Genomic DNA, 24,115 nt, shown 5'->3' with positions numbered 1-24,115 from the left:
TCCAATCTCTTGAACCAACCAGTCTATGTAAAACAAGGCTTTTATTTCTACTTTGTCTCTCAGCTCTTAGTGGGCCAAAGACTTCCATTCATCAGGACTGGCACCCATGGCTAGGACTCCTAGTACCTCACCTCTATGAGTGCATTTATTGCTGAGGAAAGATTGCTGGGCCTTTTAATAGGAGAGGCCTGTCTATGATACAAACCAAAGGTAATGTATATTAACAACTCCCAGACCAGGAGTCTCAGCCACTCTGCAGGGCTCACACAAAACCACACAAGTGTGCCCTCACGTTGATTAAACATTTTCTCCGAAAGTGCATCTTCCCGTGAAAATCAACCCCACTTTCCCTGGCATTTGTGAGAGGAGAAGCTCTCCCTCTCTCAGCTCTCCTCGAGTGGTCGATATATTAAAACTTGAACAGATTGATTTGAGAATGCCATGCCGTCGGTGTCTTGATATGGCCGTTGACTACATCTGAAGTGTCTTAGTCATCGGGCTTCAGACCAGGGATTGATAATAGCTTGACCGCTGGGCCTATCTTATTCATCCTTGTTCAGGAGGTGTTGTATTTAGTCAACAGAGCACTTATGATGAATCTCAAACAGCGCAAGGGGATTCACAGTGTGGTTGAGTGGAAAGTATTTCTCACTCCTCGGGACCTCATGAATACATCCCAACTCTAACTAACTACTTTGGCTTAATGTGGAATTTGAAAAGTGGGATGAGGCCAATTTATTTATTTGTATTCCCAACGACTTAGCTATACTCTTGAACATGATGATGGCAGGGAGGATAATCTTAGTCTTTCAGCAGTAAAGTGGCTGTGCACAAAACCCCCATCAGTAATGTATTCTGTATTGATTGATGGTCTCTCCTGCAGTACTAGGCAACAGCATTATTATCATGCAAAGATTCCAAACTGCCCACAATAAAATCATTGTGCCTTGATTCAAGTTGTCCTCCCCCAGGGTGTCATAATACCACAGCTGATGATGCTTCATATCACTTTCTTCACAGCAATCATTGGCATCCCTGCCTCATCCTTACAATAGATATAGCTACTTAGTCCTGTTAATGCAATCTGCTAAAGTTTTCTGAATTAAAGACATTTCTTAATCCATGCAAACTCATTTAGATATCTATGGTTAGATATTCTATTTGATTTTAAATTCAGTTGGCACCAAATGTCACGACACTCCACTGTATTATGAATGTAGTTTTTTATATCCAGCTAAAATACCATATTTTTACTTATTTCCTATGATTCTTGAGTCATATATAAATGTCCGCCATGTTTACAACTTAGCCTACATATGAATATTATCACGAAGCCTGTATGATGACCGACTAACGTTCTACCACCGTGAACGTAACCCTGGTTCGGTAATAGACTAATGAACACTTGCAGCCTACATCATATCTTTGGAAACTCCCACGGTAGTGTATAATGAGAATTTACAGTTAAATTGCTGAGATGATCAAAACGCACTGTTATCGGGGATGAGGCGTTGCTTACTGTAGCCTATGAATAGCAGCATGTAGCATAATTCATTTTAGTAATGGATCAAAACGTGTGGGCTATTTGATATTATGCAAAGGTGTGGGTTCATGTGGCTACGGCTCAGTTGAACCCTAGTCCCTTGAAGTGCATTTTGCGATGCATGATCGTATAGCAAGCAGCCTAGGACCTAGGCTATAACCTAAAAAGATTATGTAAAATAAATTAGACTATTATTATATAATTTATCAAATACATTGTTATAATTGTTGTTGTTGTTGTTATTGCTATTATTTATATTATTGTTTGTATTTATATTATAAATGTATACTACAGCCCTAAGTGTTAGTGACATAGAAAGTAGCCTGTAGCAGTTAAACATGAACGCTATAACGTTCATGTTGAGATAGAGATTAAATCTAATATTGATTGTGGTGAAGTATGTTTTTTGGACTATACATTTCGATTGATTGATATAATGCATGAAATGTTAAAAAAAAAAAAAACTATTTTCTTTAATGTCATTATTTCCACGCATGTTGCGTGTTTATAAGATAGAATAAAGCAGCTTGCATATGTTTTGTTATTCAGTTATTAGGCTACTACTGTGTGTGAACTACACCATTGAGAGAATGGCTTACAATAGCAAAGATTCATAGTGACCTTGCTATCAATCATTGTATCAGTGTATCTAATGTAAACGGGGGTGTTGCATGGATAACATGACACATCTGGTCACTTGGCATCGTTGTATCTTGGTTACCAAGCGATTTATTAGAGATCCTTCTGCGCAAAGACTAGGCTACGAGCCACGGTCTAAAGAACCGACAAACTCCTGAGCTCATTTTCAGTTCACTTAAAAAAAATATCTAAGTTTCACATATAAAAACTAAAGTACCATCTTAAACATCGCGATTTAGCGGCACAAAAAGCAACCTGAAATAGAAAGTCTGGTTGGCTCAGTTAAAAGCACCATCAAGAGACAGCAGTGTTATCTCTCATGACCAATTTATTGCCGATGAACATATGGCCAATATTTTGTTTCACGTCATAGCAGGGGGAAAACAAACATCATGCAATGTTAGCGAGTCAGCAAGAGCAGAGCCACTTGGCCAGCTATGCAAACGCACTTGGACCATATCAGAAGAGCACCACTTGCTTTCTGGGTATATAAACCGCATCAAGCTTATCTCTGCACGCACTCCTGACTCCCATTTGGAGATATTTCATTAACCGCGCGCTGTCTTAAACGCAGGCTACACAACTCATCCAATTCCAGTCATCAGTCACCAGGTGAGCACAATATGCCTATGATCGTTTAACTCCCTCAGATACTGTGCGTTGCAGGTGATAAAGAATAATACGGTTTATTTTTCTCTCGCTGTGTCCCTGTGTTTGTGTGTGCCTTTGTGCCTGACACCATTTCCTAACAACAAATCCAGAATGTCATAGCCTATAAGTCCATGTGTTTCAGATTTTCTAATGCTAGCTTGTACTGCATTTGTGATGTTCCTAAACTTGAATGTGTATCACAACTAGTTTTGAATTACTATTGGAGCAGTGGATGTTGATGGTTTTACGCGCACGCAGTTTTACTATGACAGTCACTGTGCCCACATTTACCTCCACATTCTACATTCAAAACAAATAGGATAGTTAAATCAATCTCGTGTCCACAGTAACTGCATGAACCACAATTTAAACGATATGCTAAAAAGAAAAATAATTTCCAGTGCTTTTGTCTTCCTGTGTGTCATATAATGGGAGGACTTTAAGTATTTTTCTATGGTAAAAATCGATCCAATAGTTAGGATTAAAACGTGAAAATAATATATATTATTGAAGTAAGATAGTATTGATTTTGTTCTGAGTCAAATTTGAGAGAGAAAACTGACCAACGTATAACACGGGCCTGCATCCGTCATGTCACTGCTTTGCCAGTAGAGTCCGCTAGAGTACTACAGATGCCTCTCAAAATACCGTTTAACACCATTGTCTGCCCTGCATAAGGACACTGTGTCAGTATGTTTGTGTCATATTAGTGACTCTTGAGCCGTTTGCTGCTTGGTATAGGTGACGCGAATTGTTTGGGGAAATGTAATCGTGTTTGCAGGGTGAATGCATGCACAAAGTGTGAACGGTTGCTTCTCGTATGATTAATTTCTAGCAGGTCGCAGAGACTCAAGCAAATTGTTCCTTATAGTCTCTATGTGAGACAATAAAAGGGGGAAGTGATTAAAAATAATAAACCGTTTAGCATTTTGTCTCAGAGAACCAGATAAAGGCCTGCCACATACACTAACAGTGCAGCATGAAATTCAACGTTACAAATAAACTGGTGGTTTAACAAATGAAGGCATCTCCTCTGGGCACGGGCGCAGCGCTAATCTCGTTGTGACATGTTTAATCATTAGAAGAAGGGAGACGAATAAAGGCATTGGGTTTGCCCGCAAGCGAAAGGTGCTTGGATTTCTGGAATCAAAGTTCTCCAAATGATTTGTGCCTCGGGCCACCCTCCCCGGGCCATGACTTAGTCCCATAAATAAACCGGATGTAGGCCTACTTTTACCTGCATATTATATATAGCCTTTTAATCACAGAGGAGGGGAATCGGTCTTGTCACTTTATACATTTATCATGAGCACCTCGAGGCAAACGGGGTTACCGTTATCAAAGCTTAACTCCCAGCCTGAGGTGTCGAAACACACTGAAATTCAGAGATTAAAGAAAGGAATGATCAACGTTATAATACATCGTCCTGGAGCATTCTTAATGCATTCAATCAGAAGATGTATTTAATCAACTGTATAAAAGGCCTTTCTTCATTCGTGAACAATAGTTTCTTTAAAAAATTGGGAAGATTTGGGTGGGAACTATCTATTCGTCCGAAGGCCTTTTAATTTGATTAATTTGAAAATTAATTAGGCCTAGGCAATGTGATGATGGTGAATGCATGCGTCTGCATTGGTTTGGCATTGTATTGTAACAATTATAAGCATGAGAACCGTCTTATAAAATAAGCTGTTTTACAGCGAATTTAGCTCTCTATTATTTATTTGTGTAAAACACAACTAAACAAATTCAACAGTATGCCTATTTTTTCAAGTGCTGTATAATTATTTCAATCACTCGAATATTACAGAGCTTTATACATGCTCCGTTTTAGTTACACACACAACCAGTGATGAAAGAGCTAGGAATTCCCATGTGAATTCAAAATACACTGGTGATGTATTGTTTAGAGTGTATCCAATGCCTTTAGCGACAATTACACTCAACTGGGCGGTAAATGCAAACCACGATCCTCGCTCTATCTGTTGCAAAGCGCCAATTTAAAAAAAAAAATAGTTTAGGGTTGCATCTTGGTTCTCCTACACATCAACACTCTCTCTGTCCGATCATTACTGGGTCCGATACACAGCAGAAGATACACTCACTCACCCCCGTCAACGCTGCGCCTGAGACCCTCCAGCAGCCGCTGTGTTGTCATCCTCAGCATCCGTAGTTTTCTGGAGTTAAATATAACGAGAAAGGAAACGATTTATTACAGTTTTATTATTATTATCATTATTATAAACGTCATAAATATTACATCCTAAATAGTATCAGTATTAATAATATGATTAATATTTCCATTGTGTATATCATTACTGGTATCATTGCAATTAGTGTGGTTTTTATTACATTTTTTCGTGTGAAATAATATATACATAGTAATAACATAATCATGTAGAATATGTAGGCTATTCATTCATTAAATAAGCTTTAGTAAGCTAAGCTCACTTCGTGCAGTGGGCTGATTGAACGGTGCATACATTTATTATAAGTCACTTATTGCCAGGAATCGGTCCTGTCAAGTTAGCTGGACCTGCTTTGTTAAAATGCCATGCACTTTTTTATTTTGTATTTAACCTTTATTTAACCAGGTAGGCCAGTTGAGAACAAGTTCTCATTTACAACTGCGACCTGGCCAATATAAAGCAAAGCAGTGCGACAAAAACAACAACACAGAGTTACACATAAACAAACGTACAGTCAATAACACAATATAAAAATCAATGTACAGTGTGTGCACATGTAGAAGAGTAGGGAGGTAAAGGCAATAAATAGACCACTGCCCATACTCAGAGTGAAAAGGCAAGCGGCCTGTTTGAGCTACATGTGAAAGTAAACAGGTAAACACAAGGAGATGGCTCTCGAAGTGAAGTAGGCACGGCCACTTTACCTCTTCCTGCCGAAACCCTCACTTCAATTGTTCAAATACATCCCCAACAACTACCCACAGACCGCGTCGTGCGCTCCTACTACCATCAACACCAGCGTACTCTTTCATTTTGCCACAAAGAAGAATGGCCAAGCGGAATGACATGACTATAAATAATGCATAAACTTAAGTTTTACTGAACATAACAATTAGGCTACTCGTTGTAAAATGAAGTAATTGTCTCATATTGCATATATTGATGAGATGTGCACATAGGCGTAACAACAGCAACAACAAAAATACACCGTTGTAGCCTACTTCTTGTGCTTGTTTACTGCACACGGAGCGAGCTGGATACCCCCGAAGGTGTCTCTCACACATCGCATTTATGCAGCATACTCGGCAGAGAAGGTCAGGCAGTAACCTCTCTGCTATGTCACGGCTCGACTTTGCTCAAACCCCGTTCAGTTCAATTGAGTCATTGTCGCTGTTTGAGACAGTGTGGTTAATTATATAGCCTATGCCAAAACTATTTACCTTTCAGGTCAGGTGCACTGCAAGCTCCGTGGGTGAAGGAAAACAGACCTACCACCATCCAGTGTGGATAATAAAAATAACAAAACAATAATAATCAAAAAATTATGTTGATATTATCTTTCAAATATTTTGTATTTCAAACTGTGGAAGGACGGGCTTTCCTTCGTGAAAATTGCCTCTGTGGGCGGGAGGCTAGGAAACCCCACAAACTTTAGCCAGTAAAGTAAATGGCATGTTTAGGCACTGAAGAACATGTTTTGACACCTTTCTCGTCTGCGTCCTAGAGAGGGAGAAGGAGAGTGTGTCTGTGTATGTGTACGTATGTGTATGTATGTGTCTGTGTGTGTGCTAAGATGAAGGACTTTCCTTAATAGGCTATTGTGGAAGGATTCAGGACGGAATGAAGAGATAGTCCATTGAAAGCAGTTGAATGCCATGACAACTAGGAACAACCTCAGATTTATTCCAAACAGTTAGAAAGCATTGTACAGGGGCGTCAATCATCCATTATTTCGCCCCTGAAATAAATGCAAAAACTGCACCCAGACAAAAGCTTCCAACAGGAGCCGGACATTTGTCTACATTTCCCCCATTGTCTGCAGCTTAGCAATCGGTTTGTATTTGTGTTTGCCCGGGTCCGACCACCCAGGATGCGCAGAGGACTTTGCTAGAAACGTGCAACATTGTCACCCACATCACATACTAGATAGGAGGCAGAGGGGCAACACCAGAGAGAGGGGAAGCTAAAAAAAAAAAAGTATTGAAGGGAGGAAAATAAACGAATCTACAATGATACTTTGCTTTCTATGAAAGAGGTGACGATGGAGCACTTATAAAGCACGTCGAAGGAGCCTGCACAAACAATACTCTGCTGTGTTCTTGGGGGGAAACGCACATTGAAGCAATTTCCCCAATAATGCAATTGGAAAAAATGTCTTTAAAAAAGTTCTTAGAGCATGCTGTGAGAACCTGTTCTGTTCAATTCAATAGCACGTTCAAAACCATCATTGTCAAGATTAGAATAGTCTTCAAAAGCATGCATAAACGCTAGGCTATTCTTCATCTCGGCTAAAACGCTGCTTATAATTCCGATGTATTATTATTATGTATTATTATAATGATTGTTATAGGCTAATATTATTATTGGCTACAGGTTATCATTCATTGCCCTTATTATATCCGAAATTGTTTTCCAAACAAATATAATCCGATTGATTTAATTTAAGCCCCTTGTCCCTAAACCTGAATCAAAATATTGACTCAAATGGTTTACATAAATAAGTGTTAAAAATTCAGACAATGTCTTATTTAGGAGAGAAAATATGATAGAAATGAATAGGCTATCGAACGGGTATCCAGACCACAGTTTTGTACAAACCATCAAAAATACGTTTTCCAGCTTAAATGATTCAATATTTTATATATGCGGAGAGTACAAGGCAAAAGCTTTTTCAGGAGCAATTTGTTAAAACGAGCGTTCAAGTATTCGGAGTGTAAAGCTACTTGGAGGTCCTTTGTATGTAAATAGGGTGTAAAAAAAGGCCCTCCCCATCTTTGTAATTAATTGACACGTTATACCACTCATCATGTTCTGAAGCACCAATGGTAGAGGCTCGGATCTGCCCAAAACCCACAATTTCACATCTGCAAACACTGTCTTCATCCACTTGACTCCCAAGACCCGCCCACACGTGGCCAACCTTTTGCGTTTTTAATGCTTTTTCACTGCAGGTTCATGTGTTGAGACCAACCTTATATGGACTGATCGGACCGGTAATGGCTTATTTCCCCCTAGCACCCAGCAGTAGCACAGTATACATGAGCCAGATATAGCACTTCAGCCACTTTGGCATTCTTCCTGGACTTACAAAACTGATTGCTCTTCTACTTGGTTAGGTAATGCTTATCGACAGAGGCTCATGATTTGCTTTGACTGTAGTTTAACCTAGAACGGAACTGAGAGATCCTTTTTTTTCTGAACAGCGATTGTGTTTTGTCTTTTAAAACAGCGGATTGCCAAACTGGTGCAGCAACTTTCCTGCATACATTTCCCCAGAATATGTCGTTGACCAACACAAAGACGGGCTTTTCTGTAAAGGACATTTTGGACCTCCCTGACACGAATGATGAAGAAGGATCTATCACTGGACCGGAGGAAGATAACGAGGGATCAGAGACAACAAAAAACACTGGAGTTTTGGTGCAAAGTCCTCTAGAAAACGTTCAGAATCTGCCTATAAAGAACCCCTTTTATGATAGTAGTGACAATCCTTACACAAGATGGCTTGCCACCACGGACAGTATCCAATATTCGCGTAAGTACTCTTTAAGAATGTTAAGTGAATTTGCATTGCACATACTGTTGGTGTTAAGACTTGTCTTCTGTTTTGTGAGTGAGAACGCATCATATATGTGTTATCAAATCTATACTTGATTGAATGCAGAATCACTCTATTCCTTAGTGTCTCGGCTCATTGGTGCCCTTGAATGATGTGCAGCATTCATCTTTATTCACCGTGCATTGATTGCTGCGCTCGATTTAAGGCGTTACCACCATTAAAATAATGTAATGTTTACTCCATTTATGTCAAGTAAACAAGTGTTTCGAATATGACCAATAGAGACTTGTAAATGCATCGACTATAAAGCCACATAGTATCGTCTTCAGAAATGTGACCCTGTGTATTACATTTTAGCATGATGAGGATTTGTATGCAGACAATGCATGGTGTTGCTGCTTCAGTAAATCACTTTCTTTGGGGACTGATGGGAAACATTTTTGTGGGTCCCAACATAAAAAACGACATGAGCTAATAACATTGTATTTTAGCTGTAGCCTACAAACGAAGTGAGTTACTTTAACATGTTGCTTTGAAAAAGTCCTAAATGTTGCATTTCCATGTGTGCTTGGCAGGTGCACTTCAGTCGAGAACCCAATTTTAACGGTTGTATTTTGTCTCTCCCACGCAGTGCATGGTCTATCAGCTAGTTCTCAAGACTCAGCCAAGTCCCCAGAACCCTCCGCGGACGAATCGCCAGACAATGACAAGGAAACTTCAAGCAACGGCAGCGACTCCGGTAAGAAGAGAAAAAGAAGAGTGCTGTTTTCCAAAGCACAGACGTACGAACTTGAGCGTCGATTTAGGCAACAGAGATACCTTTCCGCGCCAGAGAGAGAACACCTCGCGAGTTTGATTCGCCTGACTCCAACTCAAGTGAAAATTTGGTTCCAGAATCATCGATACAAAATGAAGAGAGCGCGCGCTGAAAAAGGTATGGAAGTGACCCATCTCCCCTCTCCCCGGCGGGTGGCCGTGCCTGTCTTAGTCAGGGATGGAAAGCCTTGTCATACTCTTAAAGCTCAGGACTTGGCGGCCACATTTCAGGCTGGATTCCCCCTCTCGGCATATAGCGCCCAGACCCTTCATCAAATGCAATATAATGCTCAGTACAGCGCCGCCACCACGCCACAATTCCCTTCAGCACATCACTTGATGCAAACGCAACAGTGGACTTGGTGAACTAGTAGAGACTGGCGGGCTGCCCTTTAAGAGCACGATAGGGGGTTCACTACAAAATAAAGACTTTTCATTTTGCAGCTTGACCCATAGGCCTATTTACCATTTTTTGGGGGGCTAATGTGTGCGCCATGTTTACATGTTTTCGTTAAGAGAACTGGGTCCAGCCTCTCCCTAGATTTAAGAATGTCAATGCTCTTGTGAAATTTTGTAAAGTATGTTTGTGTGTTGTAGAAATGTTTTCTTTTTGTCCTTCGTGTTATAAGCACGTACAGAACCACTTTATAATTATAGAAGATTTCTTGCTTCTTTTACAATGGACCGAAAATATTTATGGCCATGAATAAACATTGGCAACTTTTAGCTTTTTTCCCTTTGTTTTTTGTAAATACTTTGTCGTGATTGTTTGCAAACCAGAAACATGCAGGATCGTATAAGTGGAGATATACATATTTCCAATTAAAAAAGAAGGAAGAATTTGTGGCGAAATTGTCATGACTGTCGTAACAGATCTCATATGATTATGTGAATAACAGTTCAATCGCGCGCTGATGGGGAAATATACCGATTTTTATAAGGATTTTAATAAAATGCTGTGTTGAAGAAATTACCTTTTGGTTTGCGTGTCTTAACTACGTTCTATTTCATTTATTGAATACATACGCTTAACATTGGTAAGAAGAGGGACGATAGCTTACGTGTTTCGTAAAGTGGCAGAGAGAGGAGGTTAATTTATCTTTCGCGCACTTGAATTATTTTTTTTTAACCTAAATTAATCCTTATAAATTCTTAGAATTTGAACACGTCAATAATAAGGAGACTAAAGTCACTTTTGAAATGGGCCTAAAATCCACTCACTTAAGGGGGCATCTTCAGCTAAGAAGCTTAGAGTCAAAGCTCTCATTTTCAAGGTTTCAAACTGCTCTCGTGTTGGGGTGTGAAGTGGTATATTTTTACAATTGATTTAATGCAAAAACGTTTTGATTTTACGCACGGTTTTACGCACGTGACTGTTGTCAAGCAAACACAGAAAGTGAAAGGAATATCAGTCAAGTCACGTATAGCCTTCAATATCTCTTGCTCTATGTTAGCCTATGCATTATACTGTAGCTTTTAGTGGATAGGTTATATAGGCCTATAGAGCGATGGGCTACGAATGTTGTCTGTATACAAATAGGTATCTAAAACAGGGTACCCAGCAAAGTACTCGATACTAGGACCAAATTGGTCCCAAGTGAATCACAGAGCGCATTGCGGATTGTCAGACCCAATTCAGTATCCTGGGTAAAATCATTCATTACCTTTGACAAAATCCTAACTGCATTGTGTTTGTCCCAGCACCGAGATCTTATTGAACAGATGTTAGAGTCGCCCTCACTATCATTGAACAAACAGCTACATTGACACGAATTGCTAATTATTTACAGAATTCTATCTCAAGGGGACATTGCTTTTGGTCCAGGCTCCAGAGACTCAATATGTTTTCTTCAGAGAGGCTACAATGTTTACATTTGCGAGCTGTGCCGGGGACTATTTCACTAATATTCGCTAAATTAACTAGTTATTAACGTAATCATATGTGTACAAGCTAATGGCCGAGTTGTATCGCATTGTTTTTTCACAATGAAGTTGTTGCTTATTCCATAGGCTATAGATTATTTTTATTTTTTTACAGTGGAAATAGCATTCCTTGAATGACCTATAGGCAAATAGTTTCGATTTCATATAGCACTATTGGGTAGAAACCCAGGGTCCTACAACATTTTTTTAAAGGGCGCATATATGTGGAAGGGGAAATAAACAATATAATTGAAGTATAGCCTAATTTATCGCATTTTATTTTATTTCCAACATAATGTTTATAGATTAGACTATTGCTGCCTGCATTTTCCGTTTGCCTTCACCTCGAGTGAAATAAAAACTTCATAAAAAAAGATGACATTAATGTTAAGACTATACAACTAGACGTCACAACTAGGCTACAATGATACATTCCGATAAACACCCCTGGCTATAGCAACCCGCGTAACACAGCGTTGACATCATTTAGGTTCCGTTTAAGTCAATAAAACATGTTGATTTCTGTGTGGTCCTAACCCCGATGCCCCGAGATTTACTACTGTGATGGGGCAGTTGTGTGCAGTCCATCGTGGCACAATATACAGTACACCACACAAAAATCACACAAAGGCCTAGGGCAGGTTGTGGTGGATGTTAGAGGCGTGCATATTAACGAGGAGCCATAGTGGGAGTGCAGACAGTGTGGATAGAGAGACTGTCAGAGTTTCTTGGTGCTATTCAGTTCTTTTATCTTGACCAGTGCATCTCCGAGTCAGGGAGATGTATCCTTGGGTTTTTGTCGTGCCTGTCAGTTGGTGCCATTGTGATCCTTGATGTACAAGTTGTATCCCATATGGACAGCTGGGCTCGGGCAAGGAGAAAAGGATCCCTCACAAACCCAAATTGTGTCCAGCTTTCAAATGAAGCATTGTTGTCTCAAAGAAAAACGAATCAAAAATTCGTGCTATATCTATTGTGGAAAAAGAACCCTCATTCACAGATAACAGGGAGTCCTTCTTCCTTGATAGAGCTATGCTAACAACAGCCCCTCTCATTGCTCTTTCTCTCGCTCTCCTCCCAACTCAAAGAACGATTATTGTCTATCCCCAGAAGTGTGCGGTCGGTCACTGGGCAGTAAAACTATTTTAAAACTCCTAATTTCGAGCAGTCTTATTTCCTGTTAGCTTTATATCAGTTTCATGGTTAGCATATTTCTGATCTCTATGGAAAATATCTGATTTGATTTATATAGGCCTACCATAACACGAGACAAGACATTCAAGAATTCAGGAATCTGAATGCAATACTAATTTCCCTTAGCTTTATCCATTCGCTTTTCCAGACATTTCTATTTCAATATTTTTTAGAGTAGGCTTATAAACGTTTATTTTTCAACAATGACAATATAATGAATGCAGTAGTCTTACCAATAGATAATACAGAGCACGGGATATTGGTTTTGAATGTAGAAATCCGAATGTAGGCCTACATGAATTTCTCCGATAGCTCTAGGCCTACTTGTTTATTTATGTATTTTGTTTGTTGTCCTTGGGAGAAGAATCGACTATAATAATAAAGACAAGTCTCCGTGCAGTCCTAACGCGAATGATTCTCCTTAACAATTACTAACTTGCTGAATAGCACCTAGTTCAAGGTCTATCACATTCAGGCGCAGTTCTACGTTTTTTTTTTTACCGGATATATAAGTATAAATATTCTCCATGACGCACATTCACCTTGGGACCAAATTTCGGTTCTTATATTCTCATTAATACACGAGGAAATGATGCAGCTTCTCAATGCCAGAACAGTAGCAGCGCTATGTTTATCTGAAATTGCTTTTGGATGCACGAGGTGGCGGGGGCGGGGCGGGGGGGGGTCTCAACAACAAATAAAACAAACATCTCGGTATGTGCAACATAGTTCACCCCGTGGATAATGCTACTATATGCGTTAGAATAGAATACTTCAAGAAATATGCACTTGGGACTGTGTGGGTCTTCGTCATCCTGACCGTTTGAACCTCGACATAAATCATTTTGAATCGTGTACATCTCCAAATAAACGAGGATTTATTTCAAAGCTATAATAAGCGGAGCTTTCATTTAAAGGAAGCAATCTAGTTTTATTGCCTTAAAGAAGATCTAGATTAGATTCGCCTAGTGCCGTGGCACAGTGCAGATATTAGAGAGAGAGAGAGAGAGAGAGATATATATCAGCAGTTACGCCTGGTTGCCAGAAGATGGAAGCAGAGGTCTATAGTTTGAACTTATATTACACCGTTGTCCTCAAAACTCACAGGCCTACAGTATTACCATTATAATTTAATTCATTTAAATGTTATTTTACTTATACATCTGATGAACAACTTGGCATATGATCAATAATGGTACATTTTAAAGAGAACAAGTATGCAATGTATGATTTAAAAATTGGTTGAATTAGTAAACAAAGACAAACTTTGTGTCCAATGTAGACCAATATTTCAATGACCTGCATTCCAATATTATATTGCACTTTCGAAAATAAAGCAAATTACGCACCCTCATTGAGAGAGAGAAAGAGAGAGAGAGAGAGAGAGAGAGAGAGAGCGAGAGAGAGACCAACTCCACAGTGTGGCGCAATTGGATTATGAAATACATTTCAAATCAAATATTTTCAACATTTTCCATATCAGTGATTGCCATATGCATGACACGGATTAATATGTTTTATTATTGTAGCACCGAGGACATATAAGGGCAATTGCAACATGCCATTTTCAAAACGTTGGTGGAATATATGTGGATAGAAAGCTGCCTATATGATCAGCAGCAGAGTTGGAAAAAGTAATTCTGGTAAATGACCCATGTAAAATTATTGATACTTATATTAAAAATGAAATTTCACTGTAGCAGCATCATCATCCTGCACTCCCCCCTCCTCATCCTCATCATCATCTTAGAGCAATGGCGCCCTGCTCATACAAACGATTGCAACCAGGGTGGGCTGTATTTACGCACACATAAGCAACAACAACAACTGCAATTTTTAACAACCCCTCTACAAAAAGCCTGAGTCAGTATTCTCTGGATTGATATTGGATGAATTCAGCCAGGATAGGTTACCAATACCATCCGTCATTTTGCGGCAGCATGTACGTGATTTATAGCCAGGACAACAGGCCGGTGGAGTTGGCGCTGGTAACAAATAGCTTACTTTTGTTAGCTTTAATTTCATCATGTCAAGAGGATCACTTTGATGCACATAAAAGCGATTCACTGTGTTTTAGAAATATAGTGAGTAGCCTATGGAGATGTTTATATACATAATTGATGGAGATGCAGTGGGGGAAGCATGCATTTTTTTTATATAATGATGACTGACTTGTTCTCAAGACGCTTCATTGTGCGATATTCCTCAGAGAACTTGGAGCATTTTACAACGTAAGGGTTTATAACACCTTGTGTACTTGCAAACAGGACAGTCTATCAATTTCACATCTGTGAATCCGGAAGAATAGGACAGGCAGCGATTCTCAACCTGGGCGGGAAACCCTAGAGGGGCGTATTTCTTCATTTAAGAGAATAAAAAAATACATACAAATATTTTTTTCAATAGCCTAAGCCCATCATAGCAGTTTTTAAGAAAAGCACTTTTTCGAAAATCATAATAACTTGCATATTTAACCAGCAGACCAAATATTTAGCATTTCTTTAACTCTTCGAAATGGTGGCGAACCTCTGGATAAGGCCTAAGGACTACTGAGGACAGATGAATAGTGATGTGTATTGTTTAAATATACTGTTATGGGTACAGCTCATTGTATTATAATATTTTTTTAAATACATTGAAAATGTATTGGCCAGATTAGTCTATTTCTATTTTGAGCCTGCGTGATGCCAGTCTCTCCGGGAGTCAATTTAACCAGACATTCAGACCTGGGATTGGCAATTGGCGAGCCTGCGGACGGCACCCCCTTTGTAGGCCTCCTGACCAATAATACAAATACAAATACAACTTTAAAAAAAAGTTATTATAATTTGGAACTCAGTCATGGGATGAATTTACTATTGAGAGTTATAATAATATAATACAGGCTTTACAATTTCTAAATGTGGTTGTGCATCAGCAGTCACTCAATTAGCCCATGTCAGCTTTTTTAAAAGATTGGTCAATTATTATAGTGGCCAGCTATCTAAACTTGTAGTAAGCATAATCGAATTATCACCAGGGTGGGGCCCATTGATCATCAGTTATCATATTAAAAACAGCTAACATTTGCCTCCACCCTATGGCAAAATATGTAGAATTGCAGGAAATTAGTTCTAAAATTGCAAAATCTTCTTTCCGCCCCATGGCAAAATATGTAGAATTGCAGGAAATTAGTTCTAAAATTGCAAAATCTTCTTTCCGCCCCATGGCAAAATTTGTAGAATTTCAGCAAATTTGCTTAAAAACAGCAACATGTTCTCCTTGCTCCCATGGCAAAATGAACTTGAAAATATTTTTTTAAATGATCTTTGCTGTCACAACGGGGGCCGCTAAAATGTTTTCCTCGCAAGGGGGATATGCAGACCCACGAGCCACTGCGGCCCCTCATGATTAGTTCTGTTTTTTTGTGGCCCCCATCAAAGTTACCCATCCCTGATTTAGACTATAGGAGCATCTCTCCTCTATGGAATGGTACGGTCCATGGGTGCTTTCTGGGTGGACTGTACCACAACTGCAAGTATTTGAATCATCCAAATATCTACTGGACTAACAACTACCATGAAACCAGGGAAAGAGGTGAGTAGAGACAAATATAACTGAATCTGGTTGCATGTTAAAATGGCTTTGCCGTAAACCGTGTGTGGATACCATGTTGACATACTCCATTGTTTATGTTTTCATTGAAGAAAAATGTATGAGCCATAAATCATGTTTTTTTTAAAGTAATGTTGCTCTCATGGAATGTCATTGGACATGACAAAATCTAGTGCTATTTGCATGTGAAAAAGCTCAATGTGTTTGTTGGTGGTATGCATACCTTACAGATTGTGGATTTAAGAGCTCACTTTTTAGAGCTCTGTGTGTGTGTGTGTGTGTGTGTGTGTGTGTGTGTGTGTGTGTGTGTGTGTGTGTGTGTGTGTGTGTGTGTGTGTGTGTGTGTGTGTGTGTGTGTGTGTGTTTGTGCGTGTGTGTGTGTACGTGTGCTTGTGTATGCACGTGTGTGTATGTGTGTGTTCTATCCCTACCAGGTCTAATGGTGGCCGGAGTACCTCCATGCCTGCAATGTAAAAAAAAAAGTGTATATGAGTGGAAACTAAATGCTTTGAGGTGCCCTCTGGGTGAAGGCTCAGCTGCCCATAGGATATGGCTGGATGACTTGGGCCTGGGGAAGCTGGGTGGTGTGTGCCAGCCAAAAGCCATGCAGACTATTGAACTGCTGAACAGTGTGTGAATCTCAGGCAATGGGATGATGAGGATCCAGATACACTTGCAGCAACAGAGATATGGACACAAAGACTGAGTAACCACCAGAAGCCAGTGAGGCATAATGTTTAGAAATGTAATGTGACATTATAGAGCAAGACATAGTTCTGCATTCCATGTGATGGAGCGTTAATGCACATTCTATGTTACATTTATATCTGTAGTGTTCCGATCAGTTTGATCGTAGGACTTTTTATTGCTCTCCTAGACATACAGTCATTTTGTAAGTTCAAAAAACATTTCCCCGCCCCCAACCAAAAAAGATAATGTCATCATTTCTTTCCTCCTTGCCTTTGTTAGTGTAAAGTGAGGTGAATAAAGTTAGTATTTTCTGTGCCATGTCTTTATTAAATATGATAACATTCAACTCTTCTGTGTTGCTTCTTCTTCGCACCCTCTAACTCTCCCCAATCCAAAGAATAAGGGTTTTGCTTTGCCATGTGACACATGAATGGCCCTGAGTGATGGAATAGTGGGCATGTTATATATATATATTTTATCTATACAGTAATTAGAATTGGGAAAAATGAATAACAAATAAATATTTAAATGCTACTTTGCATCTGGGCATAGGTGCCTTTTAATAAACCTGTTGAAGGTTGAGATGAAAAACAGCTCTATTCCTGTTTTTTTTCAGTGGGTGTTGTGTACCATTGTCAACCAGTGACCTTCACTGGTCGTGAACCCAGAGATGTCAGTGCTGCCTGTTTCCATAACGACAACTGTCTCAAGGTCTCAGCTGACTGCCCTTGCTTGCTTTCTCAAGACTTCTACAGCATAGCACATCTACACTGTGTATGAGGCCAAGGCCACGTTCTGTAGATTCCAAACTGGAGTGAGAAATTCCTTTTAGACAATCTTAAGTATAATTGATTATATTAGAGAATGATTAATCTTGTTTGATGACAACTGATCGTGACCCAGTTATGTGGCTTTGGAGTCAATTCAAGTCAAATCAAATGTTATTAGTCACATGCGCCGAATACAACAGGTCTAGGTAGACCTTACTGTGAAATGTAAGGTCTACACTTTACATCTACACCTTACAACCAGGCAGGGCTCCCGAGTGACGCAGTGGTCTAAGACACTGCATCTCTGTGTAAGAGGTGTCATTGCAGTACCTGGTTTGAATCCAGGCTACATCACATCCAGCTGTGATTGGGAGTCCCATCGGGCAGTGCACAATTGGCCCAGTGTCGTCCGGGTTTGCTAGGGTAGGTTGTCATTGCAAAATTAGAATTTCTTCTTAACTGACTTGTCTAGTTAAAAAACAAAAATGCTTACTTACGAGCCCTTAACCAACCATGCAGTTTTAAGAAATAAAGTAACAAATAATTGAAGAGCAGCAGTAAAATAGCATGTACAAGGGGAACCGGTTAATTGAGGTAGCAGATATGGGTAGAGTTACTAAAGTGACTTATGCATAGATAATAACAGAGAGTAGCAGCAGTGTAAAAGAGGGGGGGCATTTAACAAGATGATCAGGAGTCTTATGGCTTGTGGGTAGAAGCTGTTTAGAAGCCTCTTGGACCTAGACTTGGCGCTCCGGTACCGCTTGCCGTGTGGTAGCAGAGAGAACAGTCTATGACTAGGGTGGCTAGAGTCTGACCATTTTTAGGCCCTTCCTCTGACACCGCCTGGTATAGAGGTCCTGGATGGCAGGAAGCTATGCCCCAAGGATGTACATAGCGTGGAACTTAGAAAAATTGCTTTTATTTACCTTGGTTTCACAGTAACTTTATCCAGTTACTGCTAACATGACCCCCATTTTCTCCAAAACACAATACAATAGAGGCAAGAACTTGTCCACATGCATTTATTGTAGCAAAAATGACATGAACTAATTTTCGACCAAATGAGCAGTTACTGCCTTTTTGCTTGGTAGGGCAGTATACTCAATGTGGTGCATTGAGTAAAGGCAGTTAGTGAGTTAATGTCTAGGGTCTGATTGTTCCATTCACATTTTACTATTTTGTTTTGTTATGGTTTACTGTAACATTGCCATTACATTACATTACCAGTCATGACAGTCGTGGAGTTGTTGACAAAAGTTACTCTAATAAGTATGTACAACACAGGAGGTTGGTGGCATCTTAATTGGGGAGGACAAGTTTTCTGGTAATGACTGCAGCGAAATAAGTGGAAGGGTATTAAATCAATCAAACACATGGGTTTCATGTGTTTGATGCCATTCCATTTGTTCCTTTCTAGCCATTATTATGAGCCATCCTCCACTCAGCAGCCTCCACTGAAGTACAATATATGTTGTATGCTTACCAGGCAAAACCAGCAACTTCATTTTGTTTTCAGAGATGCTGAGTTGGCTGTTTTTAAGAAAACTGTGTTTTAAGTATCTTAGAGGAGACATCCATCAGTTGGTTTAGTGCTGTCGAGAGAGAACTTGAAGTTGCTTACAATAAATCCCAATTTTGAAAAGGAATATAGGTTGAGAACACAATTGGCAAAGTCTCCAAAAGCCAAGCACACTGGAGGCCTATCAAGTAACCTGTGAGGGGGAAATGGCAGAGGGTTTATATCATTCCTCAGTGTTTTGTAGCATTCTCAGTGTTGAAGTCTCATGCACTGTTTAGTTGTGATAGTCATATTCCAAATTCTCTCAATTCTCTGTGTAGTATAGACTGAACAATGCATCAGGCTTCAACATTGGGAATGCTTCAAAAAACGGAAGATTGTTTCCTGTCTTATTTCAATAGCTGATTCATTCATAAAAAGTGTATGTCAACTACACACCAAATATCGTATTTACATTACAAGACACATAGCAAGTATATTATTACACAATATACACTCCTGCACTAGATTTCTCTCCATTCAAAAGTGTTGTTGCTGTGAGGTTACGGTATTCTCATTTCTGTATGGTCTTATTTTTTTTGTCTTCTCTTTCCCAATGTTCCACCTCAGGACTTGAAATGTCTTGTATAACAAGCACATTCTTTTCAAGTAAGATGGCCATTGGAGACTACGCCAACAATCATGTTCCAAGAGTTGATTGTTTATGCCTCTCGCTAAATGGATTGTCTCACCTTCTTCACAAGATGAACCTGAGGTGCTTCAGATGCCAACAGTGTGAAGCGATGCTTGGATTTTCAGTTTGATAATGACTGCCCACCATCTGTCTCAGACAGACAGACTGACACAATTCAATCAGAGGACAATTTAACCTGCACCATGATAACAAGACACAACTTTGGATGGAAGCTCTGTGCATAATATAACAACTCAAGTCTCTTTAATGTTGTGAAATGTCATAGATGTAAGTTAATTATCATCAACCTCTATATGTGGGTCCCTGAAATAGTCACATTTGTGTTGATTGTATTATGTTAATGACCAATGTTATTTATCTGTGTTTGACCGTAGTGAAATAAAGTTACATCTGTCTCATTTTATGAAAACGTGTGTGTTTTCTTCCCAAAAAGTTAACAGTTTTATGTTGGAGTCCACTGAGGTACATTTTGATCAACAGAAGAGACAAAAAGCACTGTATGTAACCAGGACAGCACACTACTTGTAATCATTTGATTGGCTCACATCAGGACCATGGCCTTGCTTCAAAATGCTGTGTGTGTGTGTGTGTGTGTGTGTCTGTGTGTGTGTGTTTTAGTCAGCTGCTTATACACTATTCATACATTTGAGTAACTCCTGAAAATGTACATACAGTATAACATCCAACTGATAAGACGTTGGAAATGAAAATGTATGACATTGATTGAAAACAAATCAAAGTGTTTTGGTGTCTACAAGGCCCTCTAGAAAAGGCTGTGCTTTCATGTAGAGCATAACTACAAGGCTTTGTGTGTGTCTGGTTTTAAGATGATCAGGCAGTGTTTCAGGATCAGAGATTACAGACTTTATTTTATGGTAGGCCTACATAAATTACTATACAATTACATATACTATAATTACACTCTTATAACTTAAGAGTGATTTGTTATTGTGTTAAAAGTTCAACTTTACCTTTACATTGAGATTTATACATTAAGACTTTAGGTTAGACTTACCTAAACCCTAATTCTTATAAACGGAAACCATAAAATTGAACAGGGAAGGTTTGATAAAAATGTAGGTAACTGGAGGTCATGAGATCATGATGTGATACACACCAACACCACATAGGAACTATGAGGTCTGTTACAAATAGGAAGTTGATTTTGCCTATTTAAACACCATGACAACAAATAAACAAGTAATTTGCTCCAAGAGGACCCTTCTCTGTTCCAGTGGAAACAACAAGTGTCTCTCCATGGCAAGTCTCTTCAAGTCTGCAAACAGTTCTACAACAGGACCAAGACCCAAGGTAGGAAGACTCTTGTGGAGGAATTTTAAGGTACATTAAAGAGCATCTTGTACATTGAAATTCAATATAATTCAATGACAGTAGAGCAAAGACATGTACACTGCTATGAAGTCACCATATCACAGATAAATGCAACCCAGTCTCCTGAGCGAAACGTTTAATTTCCAGATTTGAGCAAAGTGAACACACAGCTTCATTGCTGTACAGTAGCTGTCTTTTGTCATTATAATCACAGAATGACTTTACATACCAGAATAACCTACCAGTGTGGTCTCCCGTCATTGATTGAGGTTTCCAATTATCAGAATAAGAAGCACTCTATGAGCACTCTGCACTCTACACAGGATGTAATTCAAAAACAAAGACACTACTGTTTTCCTATGGCAGGTTCGAATGAGTTCCTGTTTGAATAGTATTAGAATGTAGCCTACACCAACAGGATTGGCCAGTTTAGGTGAACAGTTTAGGAGGCACTTGACAACAGGCACAATCTAGATGACAAGGTCATAAAAATGCATTCCAAATGCAAAATAATTAAAGAACACAGATGAAGCTGTATGAAAAAAGTCAGCACAAGTCATTTGGCATATTCTGGATATAGGGTATTCCATTTTGTTCCGACACAATAAGCCTAATCTCTGTTGAAAGATTCTTGTTGATGTAGCCTAGCTGTCATGCACAATTGAATTTGCATAAATTCGAGTGTAGTCAGTGTGAGTCAGTTAGTGTACATTGCAAAAGGTAAAAACGGAACAAAAACAGACCTAAAACAAAGCCTCTACCATACATTGATATCAGTGCGCCTCACTCCGGAAGTTGGAGAATTTAGCATTTTTCAAACACCATTATGCCTAATACTACTTTTTTTCTGCATAAGTTATCTAACCTTACCTCTTCACCTGTTCAATTGTCATTTTAATAAGGGTATCATTCTGACTGTTGTAAATCACACATCTCTATCAGGAATCAGGGTAAGACCCAAGTGCAGACTGTGTGAAGTAAGAATGTTTATTGTAACAACAGGGGTAGGCAAACGACAGGTCAAGGCAGGCAGGGGTCGATAATCCAGAGTCGGAGCAAAGGTACAGGACAGCAGGCAGGCTCAGGGTCAGGTCAGGCAGAGTTCAGTAATCCAGGGGTGGAGCAAAGGTACAGGACAGCAGGCAGGCTCAGGGTCAGGTCAGGCAGAGTTCAGTAATCCAGGGGTGGAGCAAAGGTACAGGACGGCAGGCAGGCTCAGGGTCAGGGTCAGGGACAGGCAGAGTGGTCAGGCAGGCAGGCAGAGTGGTCAGGCAGGCAGGCTCAGGGTCAAGGACAAGGACAGGCAGAGTGGTCAGGCAGGCAGGCTCAGGGTCAGGGACAGGCAGAGTGGTCAGGCAGGCAGGCTCAGGGTCAGGGACAGGCAGAGTGGTCAGGCAGGCAGGCTCAGGGTCAGGGACAGGCAGAGTGGTCAGGCAGGCAGGCTCAGGGTCAGGGACAGGCAGAGTGGTCAGGCAGGCAGGCTCAGGGTCAGGGACAGGCAGAGTGGTCAGGCAGGCGGGCGTCAAAACCAGGAGGGCGAGAAAAGAAAAACTGGAAAAGGTAGGAGCTGAGAAACAAAACGGTGGAAGGCTTGAACAAACAAGACGAACTGGCGCAGACAGAAAACACAGGTATAAATACCCAGGTGATAAGTGGGGAAGATGGGCAATACCTGAAGGGGTGGAGACAAGCACAAGGACAGGTGAAACAGATCAGGGCGTGACAATCTCAATATACTGCCACTAAGATATTACATCCAAATTACAACACAGTACATGGGATTGTAACACACATCAATTCAGGCACATATAATCACATCATAATTAATACACAAAAACCATGACATTATCATAAGGTGCCAGATTACATTTAAAACAAGTCTTTTTCTGTATATCTAAGCATACCTCTTGAGCTATCTGGATCCTCCTGACTGGTGGTTCTTTGTAATTTTAAGAAACTGACTATGCTTCTCTGCATCTCTGCTAAAATCTGGGTGAAAATATTTAATGGAATGTGAGTCTTTTTCAGTACATTTAGTTATTGCTTGTTTTTCTAAAGTCTAGCAACCTTGCCAGCAGGCATGCCAGTTAAGATAGCTAGACAAGCTATTATAACCTGATTGATAGCCCGAAATGGCTTCCTACTGGGCACACACTGATTGAATCAACGTTGTTTCAACGCTATTTGTTACCATCCTTCATATACACGACAACATCCAACGGTAATAGTGTATTATCAATAGCATGCATTTGACATCCTATTTGCAGGGCTAACGGCAACTACTTCTAAACTTCCAAAGATCCAATTAGCCATGGATGAATGATAGTACACCTAGCTACAGGGTGAAATTATTTGTTGGGCAAATCAGATGTAACTGTAGCCTACATAAACCAAACCTCATCTCTGAATTTTCTTTCACATACAGCTTGTGCAAGAAAAGTTTGAGGAGTTACTTTCAACTATTCAATGTGATTTAGGTAGTCTACACATATGAGTATGGAAGCTAATCAATGTCTAAATGTGTTGATGTAGCCGATGTGAAATTGCTAGCGGTGACGTCACTTGCTCTGAGACCTTGAAGTAGTGGTTCCCCTTGCTCTGCAAGGGCCACGGCTTTTGTGGAGTGATGGGTAACGATGTTTCGAGGGTGACTGTTGACATGTGCAGAGCATCCCTGGTTCGCGCCCAGGTCGGGGCGAGGGGACGGACGTAAAGTCTATATTGTTACATTGACATGATACGTACACAGCTTGTTTCCAAAGCTAAGCTGGGTACATAGAGGTAGGCATCTGGAGGATAGACTTGTTCTTACTGAAGTGCATTACCCGTCATATACCAGTAGGAGTCACTGTTCAGGCAGGAAACATTCTACTGTGGCTACACATTATATTTTCATGGCATGATGGCATGACATTGAAACATTTATTTTCATTCAAACATAGCATTTTACTATGAACATTGAAAAAAGGTCAAATAATATATGTCTTATCAAATATGAA

General features: G+C 39.8%; 1 protein-coding gene across 3 annotated transcripts; it reads left to right on the top strand.

Annotated features, from left to right (window-relative positions):
• Window positions 1-2,623: 2,623 nt before the first annotated feature.
• Window positions 2,624-20,173, top strand: nkx2.2a (NK2 homeobox 2a). Of its 3 annotated transcripts, none has more exons than XM_024429918.2 (3): window positions 2,624-2,794; window positions 8,252-8,557; window positions 9,213-10,367. In XM_024429918.2, the coding sequence occupies exons 2-3, from the start codon at window positions 8,302-8,304 to the stop codon at window positions 9,761-9,763; spliced, it is 807 nt and encodes a 268-aa protein (XP_024285686.1). In that variant the 5' UTR covers window positions 2,624-2,794; window positions 8,252-8,301; the 3' UTR covers window positions 9,764-10,367. The 3 variants fall into 3 exon arrangements, with proteins under 3 accessions (XP_024285686.1, XP_024285687.1, XP_024285685.1); XM_024429919.2 differs by lacking the exon at window positions 2,624-2,794 and adding an exon at window positions 19,700-20,173 and having other exon boundaries at window positions 7,932-8,557; window positions 9,213-9,515; XM_024429917.2 differs by lacking the exon at window positions 2,624-2,794 and having other exon boundaries at window positions 7,949-8,557.
• The last annotated feature ends 3,942 nt before the right edge of the window (window positions 20,174-24,115 follow it).

Source organism: Oncorhynchus tshawytscha, linkage group LG08 (assembly GCF_018296145.1).
Source record: "Oncorhynchus tshawytscha isolate Ot180627B linkage group LG08, Otsh_v2.0, whole genome shotgun sequence".
In the NCBI taxonomy this organism is placed as follows: domain Eukaryota; kingdom Metazoa; phylum Chordata; class Actinopteri; order Salmoniformes; family Salmonidae; genus Oncorhynchus; species Oncorhynchus tshawytscha.
The sequence above is the reverse complement of the archived record's forward strand: the minus strand, read 5'-3'. Positions and strand labels throughout refer to the sequence as shown.

What these genes read in the sequence shown, in the direction of transcription:
- nkx2.2a (XM_024429918.2), top strand. Translation starts at nt 8,302, where the DNA reads ATGTCGTTGACCAACACAAAGACGGGCTTTTCTGTAAAGGACATTTTG. An exon ending in GGACAGTATCCAATATTCGC is followed by an intron (nt 8,558 to 9,212) that starts GTAAGTACTCTT and finishes TCTCCCACGCAG; the next exon opens with TGCATGGTCTATCAGCTAGT.